General features: G+C 34.3%; 1 protein-coding gene across 16 annotated transcripts in view; it reads right to left on the bottom strand.

The window, feature by feature from the left end:
• The window catches only part of KTN1 (kinectin 1), a 110,708-nt gene that overhangs the window by 42,160 nt on the left and 50,957 nt on the right, over nucleotides 1-17,591 (bottom strand). For all 16 annotated transcript variants that reach the window (XM_064365892.1, XM_064365896.1, XM_064365898.1 and 13 more), the window contains exons 6-18: nucleotides 15,477-15,593; nucleotides 13,756-13,896; nucleotides 10,296-10,402; nucleotides 8,669-8,801; nucleotides 6,782-6,869; nucleotides 6,005-6,171; nucleotides 5,549-5,617; nucleotides 4,173-4,210; nucleotides 3,420-3,510; nucleotides 2,981-3,049; nucleotides 2,495-2,532; nucleotides 2,261-2,342; nucleotides 1,706-1,774 (exon numbers count right to left, since the gene is read on the bottom strand). In XM_064365892.1, the coding sequence (XP_064221962.1) occupies nucleotides 1,706-1,774; nucleotides 2,261-2,342; nucleotides 2,495-2,532; nucleotides 2,981-3,049; nucleotides 3,420-3,510; nucleotides 4,173-4,210; nucleotides 5,549-5,617; nucleotides 6,005-6,171; nucleotides 6,782-6,869; nucleotides 8,669-8,801; nucleotides 10,296-10,402; nucleotides 13,756-13,896; nucleotides 15,477-15,593 (1,209 nt within the window). The remainder of the gene's footprint in view (nucleotides 1-1,705; nucleotides 1,775-2,260; nucleotides 2,343-2,494; nucleotides 2,533-2,980; nucleotides 3,050-3,419; nucleotides 3,511-4,172; nucleotides 4,211-5,548; nucleotides 5,618-6,004; nucleotides 6,172-6,781; nucleotides 6,870-8,668; nucleotides 8,802-10,295; nucleotides 10,403-13,755; nucleotides 13,897-15,476; nucleotides 15,594-17,591) is intronic.

Here is a 17,591-nt window from a genome sequence, read left to right as displayed (position 1 = left end):
CACACACACCCCTATTACATTTTATCTAATCCAAGTCAAGTCGCCAATGTTGTATCTCACCACTGCTATTTAACAGTAAAAATTTTAAGTGTTGCCAACTAAACTGTAACCAGAGACTACAAGATACATTCATATTTCAGAGATGGTAAATTGGGGATGGGGGGAGGGTAAAGGGGAAATCTTACGATTGATGAGATATCATATCTTTCATAAGCTATACCGGAAAATGAAGTAAGACAAGAATAAGCTTTAGCTATGCACGGTGGCCCATGTCTGTAATGTCAGCACTTTGGGAGGCCAAGGCAGGCATCACTTAAGGCCAGGGGTCAAGACCAGCCTGGCTAACATGGCAAAACCCCTTCTCTCCTAAAAATACAAAAATTAGCCGGGCATAGTGGCACGCGCCTGTAGTCCCAGCTACTCAAGAGGCTGAGACATGAGAATGGCTTGAACCTGGGAGGCAGAGGATGCAATGAGCCAAAATGGCACTACTGAACTCCAGCCTGGGCAACAGAGGAAGACTCTGCCTCAAAAAATAAAATAAAATAAAACAAGCCTTAAATGCCATTTAAACTAAATATCATCCCTTCAGCATTTTCTCCTTTATTATCTTTCATTTACAAGGATAAAGCAAATACAAAGTAATAAAGACTATGCAATAATGCACTCAATATCATATGGGGAGATAGAATAAATGGATTATTTCTTGACAAGTTAACAAAATACTTCAAGAGGCACAGCTACTAACACCAGCTCAATATCTGCATAAATGTGAATTTTAAAATAAATGAAAGAAGAATGCATGCATTTGCTAAAGGAAGTGCTACCATTTACAGTAGCTTACATTTCACCTTCCAATAAAAATACAATCCAAAAAGTTAATATTAGGAACAAATGCACAACTTCTATTCTAATGTGTCATCAAGAATTTCTAGAATATTGCTTTATCAATAAACTGTAATTGTAAGAGCTATGCAGGAGAGGAATATTAAGGCAGGACTTAGGAATAAGCAGAGAACAGATACCACTAGGCTCTAATTTATGGAACCATGCTTATTCAAAGCTGGTACAGTTTTGATGCATTGCTATAAATATAAAATGAATAGTGGTAGTAGCAGGGGATGGAGATGAGATGGATAAAATAAATATTCTAAGGGAAAAGAATTACGGTTTAGATACCTGCCATAAACAAAGCACTAGGCTAAGCATGATACATAAGCTTCTCCTTTCAAATCTAACAACCTTATGGTGTAAGTATTAATATAATCCCCGTGTGAAAGACTTGGAATGAGAGGTGTCAGAAAGGTTAAGCCATTTGATCAACATCACTCTGCTTTTAAGTGCTAGTATTAAGTTTCAACCTTTAAAGACACCATGCTGCCTAAAAGAAAAAGCTGAGGCCCCAAGTGTAAGGCAGGACATTTATTTTCAGAGCCAAATGTATCAAAATGGCTTAAATTATTTTTATGTATCCTAACATACTTTTTTGTTTTGCTGGAATGTGCTTTTGAGCAGATTGGCATTAGCTTCATCTCAGGGAGAAAAATTTTCCTTACTTTAGATACCGGATGAATAGAAAGGCAACTAACAGACATATCTAAGCTTAAACAAAATTTCTCAATTAGTGATTTGGTAACCTAAATAAGAAGAACCAGATCCTGTTATGTATTAAGTATTTTACCTTGTAATTTAGTAAAAGCCTTACCTGTTCAGAAACAAGGGTCTGTAGCTTCTGAACTTCTAATTTTAATGCTTTGTTTTGCTCATTTAGAATCTGGAAGAAAGAATCTCAATTTACTGTTTTATTAAGAAAAAAGGCAATAAAGCAATCATTTAAATGGGTTTTTGAACAATTAAACCTTAATCGCTGCTTTCAGTATTCAAAGTGACAGGTCATTTATGTCAATCATTGACATAATTCAAATTTCACTGGACACAGAGATACACCCTAGCACTTGGTTGGCCATGACCAGAAACTAGAACTACAGTAACAATGGAGACAAGAAAGACAGTCCTGAATAGAAACTATCAGCTGAGAAAAGGCTGGGGGGCAAAATAAATCTCTAAACTCTACTAAAAGAACAGATAACTAGGGAAAAAGTCTATGATAAAATTCATGGCTTATATAAGTCCCCTAATAAACTAGAGAAACATTGTTTCAGAGTGACTTCACATAAAAAGTAGTACTTCTAGATTCACACAACTGCAAATTACACAAGGTTGTTCTAAGAAACCTAAGTTTACAAGCTTAATCACACACCTTAAATTCTTCCATTTTGTTTGAAATTTCACATTGTAGTTGCTCTTCCAGCAATCTTATTTTATCATCTTTAACATAAACACTGTAAGAGTGAAAAAAATAAATTACTTCATACATTCAAAAAATCTACAAAAATAATGGGCACAACTATCAGTCATAAGTAGCAACATTTTCTGCAACAATTATACTTGAACATAAATGTATGAATGGTTACATGTACAATACTTTAGTCACCTTTTTTGTATCTTCTCCAATTCATGTGCTGCAGCAGCCTGTGTGTGGAATGAGAGGAAAATGGTATCACTTCTCAGGAAATGCTCCAAACTATTTTTTTCACTAAATTTTACATATTAAAAAGCTATATTTCCATATACTTGAAGTTACAGCAATACCATACATTTTTGTAACATGTTTTGCTGTTCGATATTTTTTACTTCTCACTTTTATCCTAATAAAAGGTATACCCTTTTTTAATTAAATGGCAAGAGGCTCAAATAAACCAGCATATATTAATTGACTCCTGTGATATCAAGTGATTAATTCATTGGATCAAACATTTATTTCAACATAAAAATAGTTAACATCAAACCATGCAGCCAAAGATGAGAAACCATTTTATTTTTTACTTAAACAATAAAACTGTAACTCACAATATCAATGAAAGTAAAAATAGACAAACTGAAATTCTGATGTCAATGCTCAAAAGCAATAAAGATCTACCTGCTCATTTGCCAGGGCCTGTAATTTCTGCACTTCAGCTTTTAGTAAGAAATTCATATTCTGTATATCCTAGAACAAGGAAAAATAGTATTTGAAACATTTAATACAATTGATTTTTAAAGTTTGTAAAGCATCTTTTCTATTAAAGAGTTAAACAAGTGTCTCAACTTACAAAATTTTCCTAAGAGAAACCACCAATTCTTTTTAGCATATTCCTATCAAATTATTGTAAATTATTATAAATTATATCACGTGAGAGAAGCCCTTTGAATTTTTCCTCATAGAGAGCTAGAGATTTTTGTAGTTTAGAAAACAGTTATTTCAAATGAACTCTAGACTATTTTCCATTCTTCACATTACACTTACTGATTACGTGGATCAAGGCAATTTAAATTTCAGTTCTGTAAAATACTGCAGCCATTTATACAAATTATTATACCTTAAGTTCCTCTTCTTTACTTGCTAAATGATCACGTTCATTTGCTAGAGACTCTTCCGTCTGTTTTATCTGCTTATCCTTTTCTGCAATCCTTTAGAAGGAAAGACATTTGAACATTCAATAAACACCTAAAAGTCACAAATCAAAAGGATTTAAAGCCTTAAAGAGAATCATCCTTACTTCAATAGTTCTCATATACCTTCCATTTCTATAGTCCCTTTCAGTTTACTAAAAACTGTCATACATATTACTGTAGCTCCTTAAAATACATACCCTTATTTTAAAACTCCAGATAAAGGGGTTAATTTGTTAAAGCTTAAGGCTAGCAATGAGTGATCAATGTCTATGCAAAATTACACAGCACAAAAAAGCATATAACTTTGTTTTGGGTATACTACCACAGAGCTGGTCACAGAAGAACTGTAACTACTTATTAAACAAAAAAATTAATTTACTTCCACTACTTTCTAAACACAATTACCTCTTCCACTTAATTGCTAACACTCAAATGAAATTCTCCCCAACTCTTTTTATAATAAATACATAAATAAAAGCAGAATACATAATGTTTAGGGACCAATTCACTAATGGGAAAAAGGGAAAAAAGAAAAAAAAGAGCAAAAGTTGCTCCAAATCTAATTCAGAGTATTTTCTGAACAGGTCAGAAGTATAAAGTTAATTGTAAGTGTCACTCTAATAAGTATCATTTAGTGGTGACTACAAAATTAGAAGAATGTGAAAAGGCAGGCTTACACTTTATGTAATTCTTCTGCTAGAACTGAAGCGGAGGTCTAAGAAAGAAAAACCGTGTCAACATAAAACTATTTAAGAAAAAGCTTTAAAGCTATACAATAATCATAACAGAGCTTTAAATTTTAAGAGAAACTAATGTATATAAATTGTTAAGAAAGTATTGGCCCACGTTAAGTGTTCAATAGGGTAACTATCATTCTGAAAGCAAGTTTGATTACCAACAGCCAGTAGTTGGGAATTATATATCACAAGACATTTAGAATAAAACAAGTTGACAGGCCTGGAAATTAAATAACTGACAAGTAACAAATGCATAGAAAAAAACAGAAAGGCCATTTGTCATCCTGTGTTTCTTCTCCTTGGTAACAACTTTTAATAATAAAATTATCCATTTTGTGACTAATATAAAGTAGTTTGGCAATACCCACGCTCATCTTTATTATTTAAAAGGTACTTACAGCATTCTCTATTTAATTCCTGATACACTTTTTTAGAGCTACTTCTCAGCTAATAACTAAAGATGACAATCCAATTTGAGTTGATAATCCACATATACATACACATCCATACCAGTACCCTTCCTGCATTAATTCTTTCCCAATTAATTTTAAACTAGAATTTCTACAAATAAAGCAATTAGGAAAAATATGTTTACACGGTCAAAGCTTTGAGAGTTTGAACTTCTCTGAACCTTAAAAATAAAATTTTAGTATTAAAACCACTTTTTATACAGAAATGTCAGACTTCAAAGCTAATCCTTTTTACTACAAATAAGTCTGAGAATTTTCAAGTTGAAAAACTGAAGCTGAAAATTCACAGTACTTAACTTTTTACTTGATTTTCTTTATATTATTTATAAAGATGTGCATGTCACGTCAAAGAGTAACAGGTCTTACACTATCACCTGCAAACTTTGGAAGATTGAATCACTAACTAAACTGAGGTACAATATTTTCAATTGATCCTTTTCCAAATATAATCTGTGAACTATGGTTACCATACTCTTCCCTCTGCTGATACATGAGGATTTTCCAGAGCTGGCTGATATTTAATGAACATCTGTAATACATAAGCCACTATTCTAGATAGCATGTGGCCAATTCTTTCCTTGTTTTGTGATAGAACTGGGGATATTTTCGTGTAATAAAAGCTCTCTAACCTTCCCCTCATCCAATTAGTTGGCTACGGATTTCTTTCTTAAGTGTTTTCCCTCAGCACTGTACATAATTAGCAAGTGTTTAGCACTTAGGATCATTTGTTGATTCATTGACAAGTCTCCCAGCTATTAATCCAGTAACTGGCACTCAACAGGCATTCAGATGAGTGTTTAAATGACTGGACGTTATTAATCATAAGCAATAAGAAAGCATCATTACCTGGGCTGCTATCTGGGAATGGAATTGCTGAATTTGAGCTTTCAAAGCCTCATTCTGCTCCAAAATATCCTTTTATAAATAGCAACCAAAAAGAGAAAAAGCATGCTAATAAATACCCCCATGTATATGAACACAATGTATTATAGGTACATGTTTATCTTTAAAAAAGGCATTCTTAGATTCCAAAAGGCATTATTTTAAACAATGATTAGACATTCTGAGTTAGCTTATAAAACAGAAGTTAAGAACATGTTTGTGCTATTCCTAATCTAATACAAGGAGCCTAAGACTATGGGTGAGCACATCTTCAAACACACCACATGTAACAAGGGCTCAAGGACAAAGTTAAAATTATTCATCATCATTTCAGAATTAAGATAAGGTAGACCTTTCTCTTCTAGACACACAGACCTAATAACTGACCACCTGTATTTTTTTTTAAAGAAGGAAAAATACCTGAACTTGCATTTGTAGAGACTCTTCTTTGTTCACTCTTTTCTGCTCTGATTCCATTAACTGCATTAGTCTTTGCTCCAACTGTTGTTTTGATACCAAGGTATCTGTAAGCTTACTATGCAGACTCTGCACTTCACTTTCTTTGGCCACAAATTTACTCTGTAAATCTGAAATAAAACATTACATTTTAGAGGTCTCTTTCTTTGCCTACTGGTACTAATCTTAATGTAGGCATTCTCTCCTCTAGAAAACCATCTTTGAATCTCTCCTGCTTCTGCTCTTGCATGCTCCTATAGCAGCCTATACTTGCGTTTCATGGGAGAAAGGGAGTAGTAGAGAAATAAATAATACACATAACACGTACTCCATTATCTCCCAGATAGATCCATAAAATTAAGAATAAATGACTAGTGAAAGTTACTATTTTTTTCTCTTCAAAATAAGAAGTGAGTCTTTTCTTAGGAACAAAAAGTAAAATGAAGCATTAACCAAAGAACCAAAGGAATAACTACAGAAAAGAAACACACACAGCTAGGATCCCCTTACCCTAACATGTACTGTAATTTTGCCTGCAACATTAATGCTTCAGGCAAAGCTAGTACTTAACTTTAACACACTAACAAATGTCAAAGAAAGAAAGATATTCTGAAACTATAAAAGCTATTTTTATTGAGCTATAACCAAAATGCCAAATTATACTTTCTTCACAGATGGAGGAGAGAGGAAATTTTACCCAAAATTATATACAAAGTTTACATGAATACCTCTTCCCCTTACCTTGCTGTGCTGCTTCATGTTCTGCTGTTCTCTTCCTGATGTAGCTCTGAACTTCTTCCCACCTTCTCTCAGCTTCTTGTAGTTGGACCTTGGTATTTTAAAAGGGAGAAAGGATAAATCAGCACAAACACAGAATTTCTACTTTAAAAAAAGAGGAGGGGGAAGCATCCTCTACCTTTACTGTTGTATCATAAACTGCTTATTGTAACTAGTCTCCTACACTGTAGTAAGATAGGCAGATATACACAGTCTGAAAGGCACTTATTTATCAGCCATAGCCATCCTATCCTTCAACATTACAGGGTTTACAGTTTGGAGATTATTTCAGAGACTCAATATTTGTGCTGAGTTTGGATCAAGATAGCTACTACTATATACATATCTGATCCACTTAGCAATAGCCTGTTTCCCATTAATCTTCCTTCAGCTGATAAGCTTCCAAAGGACAGGATGGTGTCTTTATTACTAAATCTGAGTAGCTAAAATTCGTATGTTGAGGTATTTTTATAACACAACACTCTAATCACGACTATAATCTTTAATGTCATTTATTTATCCATATCCACAGAGAACAGACTTCCATATCTATGCCAGTAGTAAACCCACCAGCAAGATCAATATTAAATAAAAGAAAGGATACTTATACAAACCTCCCACAAGACCCAAGAAAAGAAAAACAAAGATTATTCACACTATTTTCCACATTTAATTACTCTTGAAGCCTTTTTAACTCCTACTCTGGAAGCGGTATCAAAGTACAACTGTATCAATGACCTAGGTAGGAATCTATCTAATATAATGAGGTAGCATTTAACTTACACAAATTGAACTATACTTTCAACAAATCTCCTCTTCAATAAAAGGAGGAATAGAGAATTAAACTTATCATTCTATTCAATGTGCATATGCTCCAGAATGCATATAAAATGAGACAAATGAATCTGCTCCTCTCTCAGTCAGCATGAGCAAAGCCATGCACCTCTTCACAGTATGACCATCTCATCTAACCAAGTGACACTCTGGTGTCTAATGTTACAGTATGTGATTTCTGTACATCATGGATCAAGTGCAAGTCAATGGAGCACTACTTGGTCTTGCACTGAAGCAAAGGAAAAACTACCTATATTCCAATGATGAAAGAAAAACAGGTTCTATTGGACCTGCTGAAAAATCCAAGTCATCGGTGATAAACTGGTATTAAAGGTAAGTTTAACTACATGATTTCTGCCTTATACATGTAGACCCTAATCCCCATATATAAGATGAAATTCTACTATTTATACCTGTCAATCGGCTATCATCACATACCGTATCTTCGAATGGTCTTTAAGTTCAAATTCAAGCCTATATTCAATTCTTTCAATACGGCACATGCTTCTTTTTCTTTCATCAGGGCATAGCATTTAGACTACAGGTCCCACTAAGCCTCAAACTGTATTTCTCAAACCTATATATACGTTTAAGTCAATAAATTAAATACCTACTGATATGGTTAGGCTCCGTGTTCCCAACCAAATCTCATCTTGAATTGTAATCCCCATAATCCCCATGTGTCAAGAGAGAACGATAGACGTGGTTCCCACGTGCTATTCTTGTCACAGTGAGTGAGTTCTCACAAGATCTGATGGTTTCATAAGGGGTTCTTCCCCTTCGTTCGGCATTTCTCCTTCCTGCTACCTTGTGAAGAAGGTGCCCTGCTTCTTCTTCACCTTCTGCCATGATTGTTAAGTTTCCTGAGGCCTCCCCAGCCATGTTGAACTGTGAGCCAGTTAAACCTCTTTCCTTAAAAATATACCCAGTCTCGAGCAGTTCTTCATAGAAATATGAAAACAGACTAATACACCTATCTTATTCATTAAATGACAAATAAAGGTGGGAATATATCACCTTCAACTGAGTAACTGCTTGCTCAGCATTCTTCTTTTGGACTTCCTCTTGCTGTAGCTTTCCTGTTTTCTCAGTCAGCTCATTCACCAACCTAGCATAATCTTGGCGCAGTTTATTTAGTTCTGCAGACTGCCTGAAAACAGTAACTGGATTAGGAGCTTTCCATTGTTACAAATATATGTAAGGAATAAACAAAACATACTTTGTTAGTTCTGCTGAGCTAAGCTAGTAGTTCCATTTACAGCCAAGTGAAACAGAACACAAGTAACTACTTACAAAGTTTAGTTGTGTAATTCCTACATAATTCTAATGAGTTATACAAATTCTAAAATCACTGTAAGATATCAAGAAAAATGCATGACCACAAACTAATAAACAGACAGTGTCACCTTCAAACTGGTCTTCTGAAAACATATTAAAAATCGACCAGTCAGGGTACTGTGCAACCATATTACTAGTCTCTCTAAGGTACTATTTCTCAAAGTATGGCCTCAGATCCAGTCACTTTCACAAGGTAAGTGTTTTTTTTTTTTTTTTGAGACCAACTCTGGCTCTGTTGCCTAGGCTGGAGTGCAATGCGCGATCTCAGTTTACTGCAACCACCGCCTCCCGGGTTCAAACAATTCTCCTGTCTTAGCCTCCCAACTGGCTGAGAGTACAGGCACATGCCATTATGCCCAGCTAATTTTTGTATTTTTAATAAAGACAGGGTTTTGCCATGTTGGCCAGGCTGGTCTCGAACTCCTGACTTCAGGTGATCCGTCCATCTTGGCCGATCAAAGTGCTAGGATTACAAGCATGACCCACCATGCCCAGCCAGAAAGTGTCTTAATAGGTAGATTCCTGACCTCAGAGTCAGTGAATCATAATCTTTTAAGAAAAGGACTCAAGAACATACTTTTTAACTAGAATGCCAGGTGTTCTTCAAAATAATGAAGTTTGGGAGCTACTGTGAAAGGGAACAGATGGTTTAAAACTTACAAATTCGGCCGGGCGCGGTGGCTCATGCCTGTAATCCCAGCACTTTGGGAGGCAGAGGCAGGCGGATCACGAGGTCAAGAGATCAAAACCATCCTGGCCAACATGGTGAAACCCCGTCTCTACTAAAAATACAAAAATTAGCTGGGCGTGGTGGCACACACCTGTAGTCCCCGCTGCTCGAGAGGCTGAGGCAGGAGAATTGCTTGAACCCTGCAGAGGTTACAGTGAGCCAAGATCACACCACTGCACTCCAGCCTGGCGCCTGGCAACCAAGCAAGACTCTGACTCAAAAAAAAAAAAAAACTTATAAATTCATAAGCTTGTAGACCATTCCATTGGTGATACTAGTATTTACTACATAGTTTATATATAATATACACATACATGTTTATATAAATATGTAATATATATTAATGCATCTGTGTAAGTATATAATAGCATGACATTATATATAACATAGGTTATATATGTACAACTGAAGAAGTTCTTCACAAAGCCAGAGAATTGTTTTTGAAAAGTAACTCATTTTAGAAACAAATGTAAAAAAACAAAAGTCTAACCAATTACTATCAAACCCTATTAATATTCTGATGATTCAAGAAAATACTCTGCCATTCAATTAAAAATAAGGCAATTGGAAACATACTTGCTTTCCATTTGATTTGTAGTATTGCTGACAGCATCTCTCAGTATCCCATTTTCCTGCTTCAGGTGAGCTATTTCTGCCTCCATCTGCTCACGCACTTGCTGAAACTAAAATTATTTTACACATGTAAGATTTAGAAAACACAGACTGTCAAAGCTAACTTTTAAAATAAACTTTATAGAATGTAAAAAGCATCAATAGAATGAATTTTGAATCATTCTTCTCAAATAAATATAAACAAATTTAAAGCAAGAATTATTTTCCTAGTGATAATGCAAATTAAATATAATCTGTCACTGCATTCAAGAATACAAATAGATGCTAGCTGCTATCATATTTGAAACACAATACATGCTTAGAGATAATGTTTTAGAACTAAAGATAATTTAGGACTTCTTTCATACCAAAGAGATTCATACAGAATTAAGCTTGTTCTGATCCCATGTCAACTGTATGTTAGCAATATCAAGGTTTTAGTAAGCCAAAGTTTAAAAATGGAAAATGTTTGGTATATTTTATATTAAGTTACCAATTGAGTCATAATCATATAGATGACACAAAAACCTGCTTGCTAAAATATCTGACCTCTTTTTTCCAAGTTTTTACATTATAAAATACATATAACATAAAACATACCATTTTAACCACTTTCAAGTATATGGTTCACTGGTATTAAATAAATCCATAATGCTGTGTAATCATGACCATGATTCATTTCCATAACTCTCTTCATTGTGTGAAACAAAACTCCACACCTTTCAACCAATAACTCCCATTCCTCTCTCCCCACAGCCCCTAGCAACTACCACTTAAATTTTGGATTAAAGAATCTGAAGATAAAGCACACTAACTCTTATATTCTGATAAGAACACGAAATTATCTTATTAATAATTCTTTCAAAATAAACTGTTGCCTTTTTTTTTTTTTTTTTGAGATGGAATCTTGCTCTGTTGCCCAGGCTGGAGTGCAGTGGCACAATCTTGGCTCACTGCAACCTCCGCCTCCTGGGTTCAAGCGATTCTCCTGCCTCAGCCTTCTGAGCAGCTGGGACTACAGGCATGCGCCACTATGCCCAGCTAATTTTTGTATTTTTAGTAGAGACGGGGTTTCACCATGTTGGTCAGGATAGTCTCAATCTCTTGACCTCGTGATCTGCCTGTCTCAGTCTCCCAGAGTGCTAGGATTACAGGTGTGAGCCAAATCCGAAATTTCACAGAATTTATCATATGCAATCTATATCCTGACATCTGTAAGTAATCAAGTAAAAAAGGATGAATCACTTAAATACCTTTCACCTTCAACAAAAGATGTTGCTACAAGTATTTGACTTATTTTCGAAATAACAGGAAGTGAGAATTAAGAAGAAAAGATCAATTGAGGCTAGAAAAATCAGTTCTTCAATAATTGAAATTGCTGGGGGATGAGAAGATGAAGGAATTAGTTAAACGCTAAAAGCAGTGGATATGGTAAGAACATGAAAATAGCATCATTCACTTATTTTTTGCTATTAGGAAAATATTGGGACTCTGAAAGCAGCAAAGAATAATTTAAAAGTTTTAGCTGAATGGTGATACTATCAAAGCAATATTTCACACACAAAAAAAATCTGATACCAAATACCTGATGGAATAGAAATGACAAATCTATTAATATGGGCTATAATTATCCTAGTAGGTAACAATAAAAACATGTCTAACAATTAAATGCAAGAGTAACTAGAAATAGTGGTTTGGAGTTTTTGTTTTTTGAGACAGGGTCTCACTCTGTCACCCAGGCTGAAATGCAACAGTATATAACAGGTTGAGCCTCGACCTCCCAGGCTCAAGCCACCCATTTCAGCCTCTTGAGTAATTGGGACCACAGGCACACCACCATGACTGGCTAATTTTTTAATTTTTTTGTAAAGATGAGGTCCCACTATGTAGCCCAAACTGGTCTCAAATTCCTGGTCTCAAGTGATTCTCCAACCTTGGCTGCCTAAATGCTGCAATTACAGACATGAGCCATGGCACCTGGCCACAGAAATAAAATGTCTTTAAGATTTCATAGCAAATCGTAGACTGAGCGAGGCAGAGAGAAGTCAAAGGATTCAAGCATAAAGATAATAATGCCTCAAAACATTAAAAACATCATTGCTCATGATTTGCCTGAAAAAATAATATACACATATATATAGAAAAAAATATATATATATATATATGTATAGAAAAAAAAACCCGATCAATAGACAAGAGTTTTTAGACCTATATTAAATCTGAGGTAATGACAGATCTTCCAAATTGAAGGATCACCCAGCAAATGGAAGTAACAATTTCAAAAAGTCGCTGGTCAAGAAAGTTAAATTAAGGAAAGTATTATATGACCACTAGGCAAGCAGACCCATGCCATATTCTTTTTAATAGTCTCTTTAGCAGTAATAAAGATATTTCAATCTTTTTAAAAATAAGAAAAAAAATACACTGGTCAAATCCTAACTAGGATAATAAAAATGGAAGATACATACAAAAGACAGAATGTAAAAACTGAACCTTCTGAATTCTGACAGAAGACAAGTGAAAGAGTAGGAAGTAACAACAAAGTCACTCAGGCCAAAACACTGGAAGTCATAGTTCACTATCACCTCTCCCCTCCACACTAACACCAAGCCCAATCTAACTATCTCTTTGTATACTCAAACTCATTCTCTCATTGTCAACATCTAACTTCAAGCCCTTGTTCTTTGACTTGAATTCTGGCAAAAATCTTCCAATATCCCTTGCTCTACTCTTCCCACTGCCGCCAAGGTAAAAATTTTAAATAGTAGTATAATCCCAGCAACTGTGCATTGCTTAAACTCCTTCACTGGCTCCCCAGTCTTCAGGTATACAAGGCTCTTTAAGATGGGGCCTCTGTCTACTTCTCTATATCCCTTCTTCATTTCAGCCCTGATTCCCAAATACCACAACTCTTACCGTATTTCTCATAGAGCAGTTACTCTAGATAATCTGTACTGGTAACAACTGGAGTGCAAACATTAAAAAGCCCAATCCTGGGTCCCAAAATATACCCATTGAACCATCAGCTCCAGAGATACACTGAGAAGTCACACCAAGTAACTTCTTATCCTCAGTGCCCACTTCTTTACCCTCTTACTTGATAATGCCTAATTGTTTTAAAAGATTGAACAGTCTGGGTATCACTTCTAACAAGTCTTCCCTATCAATCCTTCTTTTCCCTACCTCCCATCACCATTGCTCTAAATTAGCCAATACTTATCTCTATCATCATATTTATCTACATCCAGCCTCCCTACCTCATCCCCACCTAGAAAAGCTGTTTTACTTAGGACACAGAGTGAACTTCACTAACCACTGTATGTTGATGGCCCAGCAAAGGGTCTTGCACATACTAGCTACTTAAAGGTTTGCTAATAAAGTGAATGCACACATTTCTTCTTGTTTTCAAAGAATGAAAATATACCTTCATCTGCATCTGTTGAGTCTCTTGATAACTGACATGTATTTTGTTTTGAAATACATTATGTTCCTTTTCTAATGTTCCAATCCGATCTTTCATCCTTGCTATAACCACATTACTTCTTTCTTTCTCTGTCATCATTTCCTAAAAGAATATGCCAGAAATTATTAAAAACTTATTAAAAAAGTATTATAACCCTGCAACAATAAGAAAATATTTTTAACATCAGTAAAATAATCATGAATGATAAAACATTAAGTACCTGCTTAAAAAACACAAGGTGAAAAGATTTTATAAACAGTCTTCTGCATCTCATCTGCTCTTCATACCAATTCCCTTCATAAACATTAGCACTGTGTTTCAGTCTTAATCAAATGCATTTTCTAGTTTATTATGAGTTAGACTGTGAACCTAGAATAAATCCTACATTCTAACTTGATTACATGAAAGAACCTTTTAAAACACAACAGTTTATTCTCTATCATTCCCAGGTACAAGTTCTCCTTCAGGGAAAAAAGGCCTAGAAGGAAACAGAAATCTCTCTCCTAAGGGAAGAAATAGGAATAAGATAAGTCTATATTAGAGTCAAAGTTTGAAACAAGGGAAAGTAAAAATCAGCAAAGTTTTATCATCTTCCTAAGTCAAATCTTAAATGAGGGATTTCATTTTGTTTTGCCAGTACTAAGAACTCCTAGAACAAATACTAATTATCAAAGTACATAAAAGCCAAGCAATATTAAACTTAGCTGCAGGCATGATTAGTTCATGTCCTTGCTCTAAAGCAACCGTTTGACAAAATTTGAGATATTACATAATGTATGGCTGCCTGCAAGAGTTTGTTCATTCATATTTATAAATTGTTATACTCCTGTATAACATACTTAGAAGTATACACATCTTAAGTATACAGCTCAATGAATTATCAAATTACTTAACCTAATTTTTAACTTTTAAAATACAGTCATATAGTCACATAAAACTACGTTAAAGTTTCTAATTTTATTAACAACTTTAATCTTGCCAACTTTTTCCATTGACTTTTTAAATTTACTTCAAATTCACATAAAGGATTTATATTCAAACAAGGCCATTCATTCTTACAATGTCATCAAGTGGCTAGGTAAATGACTCAACATTAACATCATGTACTCTACTACATTTAATCCCTAGAAAGAGAAATAAGCACTTCAGGAAGAATGACTATAGTTTCAATTCTGTTCTCTCCGTTTCATGATGTTTTAAAGATCGGCTTTTCTGGATTTTTTTTAATCTTAACGTCTCAAAAGTAAAATTTCTGAGGTATGAAGAACTTGACAAAAAATTATATTTATCATAAGAACCTCCATAAATAAATTATCTATGTTAAGGGGTTCACATTTATTCCATTAATCAGACTTAAACAACATCACACTAAGTTTTGTGTTTCTACAGAGAACAGATCTAGGTCAGATCCAATTAAAACAAATTCCCATGTTTCTGTACAGAATGCTTTTGTTACTCTGAAGTTAGAATATCTGTAAGTACTCTTATCTTAAATAATCCAACTATAGGCTATAATATCATGAGAGAGACAGCTCTATCTACCCTTCCAAAACTCTAAAAGAAAGTTACTTTTGTTGGATATAAATTACAAATAAATAAACAACTAATTATGGACAATTTCTAAAATCTTTCATTGCTTCTGATTTGGAAAGTACATCCCTTGTACATGAGAATGTCTTCACCTGGGTTAACTGCTTACACCGATCCTTTGTAGCAGCAGCATCTTCTTTCACAGCAGCAAGTAACTTGTCCTTTTCTTGAAGCTGATGTATGAGCGTTGTCAATTCTCCCTTATTTGACTGCAATGGACAAAGCAATGCAGAATTAGTAATAGTTACCATGAGCTAATAAAACCTATGAAAATGAAGTATCTAGTATCAAGTGTCTTGGGTCAATGCAGAGTTCTGTATCATATAAAAAGTAAAATAACTATTAAATACTGATCAGTGAAATATTCAGAAAAATCTCTTTAATGTTGTACATCCTGAAATTACCAACTAGGTACACATCAATCAAGAAACAGATTTTTACGAAGAATTATGGGAATTCCAGTTTTAAACTCAGAGTCAATTTCCTGCTTCTCCTCCTCGATCGAGAGAAAGAAACCAAAATATAAGCTGCTACGAATGAAACAGTAACCTGTAATCTCAAAGCATATGAGGAAAGACTGCCAAATATAGTAAATATCAATTCCAGATGCTCCATGACCCTGTCAGAATATACACGTTCCATAAATGTGTAGTTCTCTGAAATTAACAGGCACATCCTGAAAGGTAAAACCAGCAATCCCCAGTTTGACATGGGGAACAACAAACAAGTGCAAAGACTGAAAACAGGAACTTTCTTGGAAGAAGGTCTCAAGAAGGAAAAAAGTCAGATAAAATCGCACATCTCAAGAATTTTTTGAAAAAACATCACTCAAAGGCAATCTTTTGAGGCAGTCAAAAGATTCTCTACAGATAGGTCCTAGGTCTCTTATCTGAAAAGCAGCAAAGGCTAAAAAAAAAAAAACTCATTACACATACACAGTCCCCAAGGGGAACACCAGTCAGGCTTGACCCTCCAACAGTATCAAGTTCTAGCATAAAGATGATCCAAGAAAAACACCCCTCATTGGAAGAATAGTACTAGTAAAAAAAAAAAAATAAAACAGAATCTATATAAGATACCAAAAAAAAAAAAAAAAAAAAAAAAAGAAGAAGAAGAAGAAGAAAAACACAAATAACAAGTGAAAAAAAATCATGAGAAAAAGGTTATCAAAGAGCAGATAAAAATTGTGGTTAAAAATATAATATAGGAATCATCTCTGGAAAATAAAAGACCTCAGAGAAAAGATAACACAAAATGAGATCAAACGTGAGCTGGCAAAACTAAAGTGGAAGTAAAAGTAACACCATCCCAGAAATATAATCTAGTTAGAACCAGCAAACAGAAAAGCACATGCTGCTGTAAATACAGTAAAAGCCACAGAGTTCATGGTGGAGAGAAGTAAATAAAAAGTACAAATAGTTTTAGTTATGTGTTAGGTTTTTTTTAATTAAAAGTATGAAAGATAAGGAAGATAGGCAGAGGAGAGCCTACATGTATTTAATTGATGTCCGTTATTTTACTTATTTCAAGGACATTATATATAATGCCCAGTAAAAAAAAAAGCTGACTTGAATCTAACAATCAAAAAGCCATACTGTATCCAAGGGAAATTTAATAGAGCAGTCAATGTCAAGCCATATTATAGTACAATTACTAAATGCCAAAGAAACTGAAACCCTTGATGTGTGTAGAGTAGATCAGACACTGAAAAAAATCCACTAAATAATAAATGTGATTGATTATTCAAAGAACGTTTTAATTGTGAGAGTGCAGTTTTACAAAAATACATGAAAAGGGTACAGAATGCAGGCTGGCCTCAGACCTCTACCCAGCAATATAAATAAAGAGAACAGTAAAACAACAAATACATAAAATTTTTCAAGGAAAGAAAATGAAATTCTGGAAGGTTATACCCCACCAAACTATTATTTGAGTATAAATACAACAAAGAGCAGGTTAACTTGCCAAATTTTGGAAAATTTCTTGACAAAATCCCAGGAAAAACAACTTCAGCTAACCAAAAGATGAATAAAGAAGCTATGACAAAAGTACTAACTTGAGATTTTGACCCACTATTAAACTATAAAATTGTAACTAAAACATGAAAGTTATAGTCACAGAAGAGATGTTAAATATTACAAGTATCTGACAAACAGAAAAGCTATGATTAACAAAAGTTGAGAGGGGTGGAAGAAAGAAGCTAGGAA

Source organism: Aotus nancymaae, unplaced genomic scaffold (assembly GCF_030222135.1).
Source record: "Aotus nancymaae isolate 86718 unplaced genomic scaffold, 86718_ANA_hifiasm-v0.15.2.pri h1tg000062l, whole genome shotgun sequence".
NCBI classification, from domain to species: Eukaryota; Metazoa; Chordata; class Mammalia; order Primates; family Aotidae; genus Aotus; species Aotus nancymaae.
This window is presented reverse-complemented; position numbering and strand designations above follow the sequence as displayed.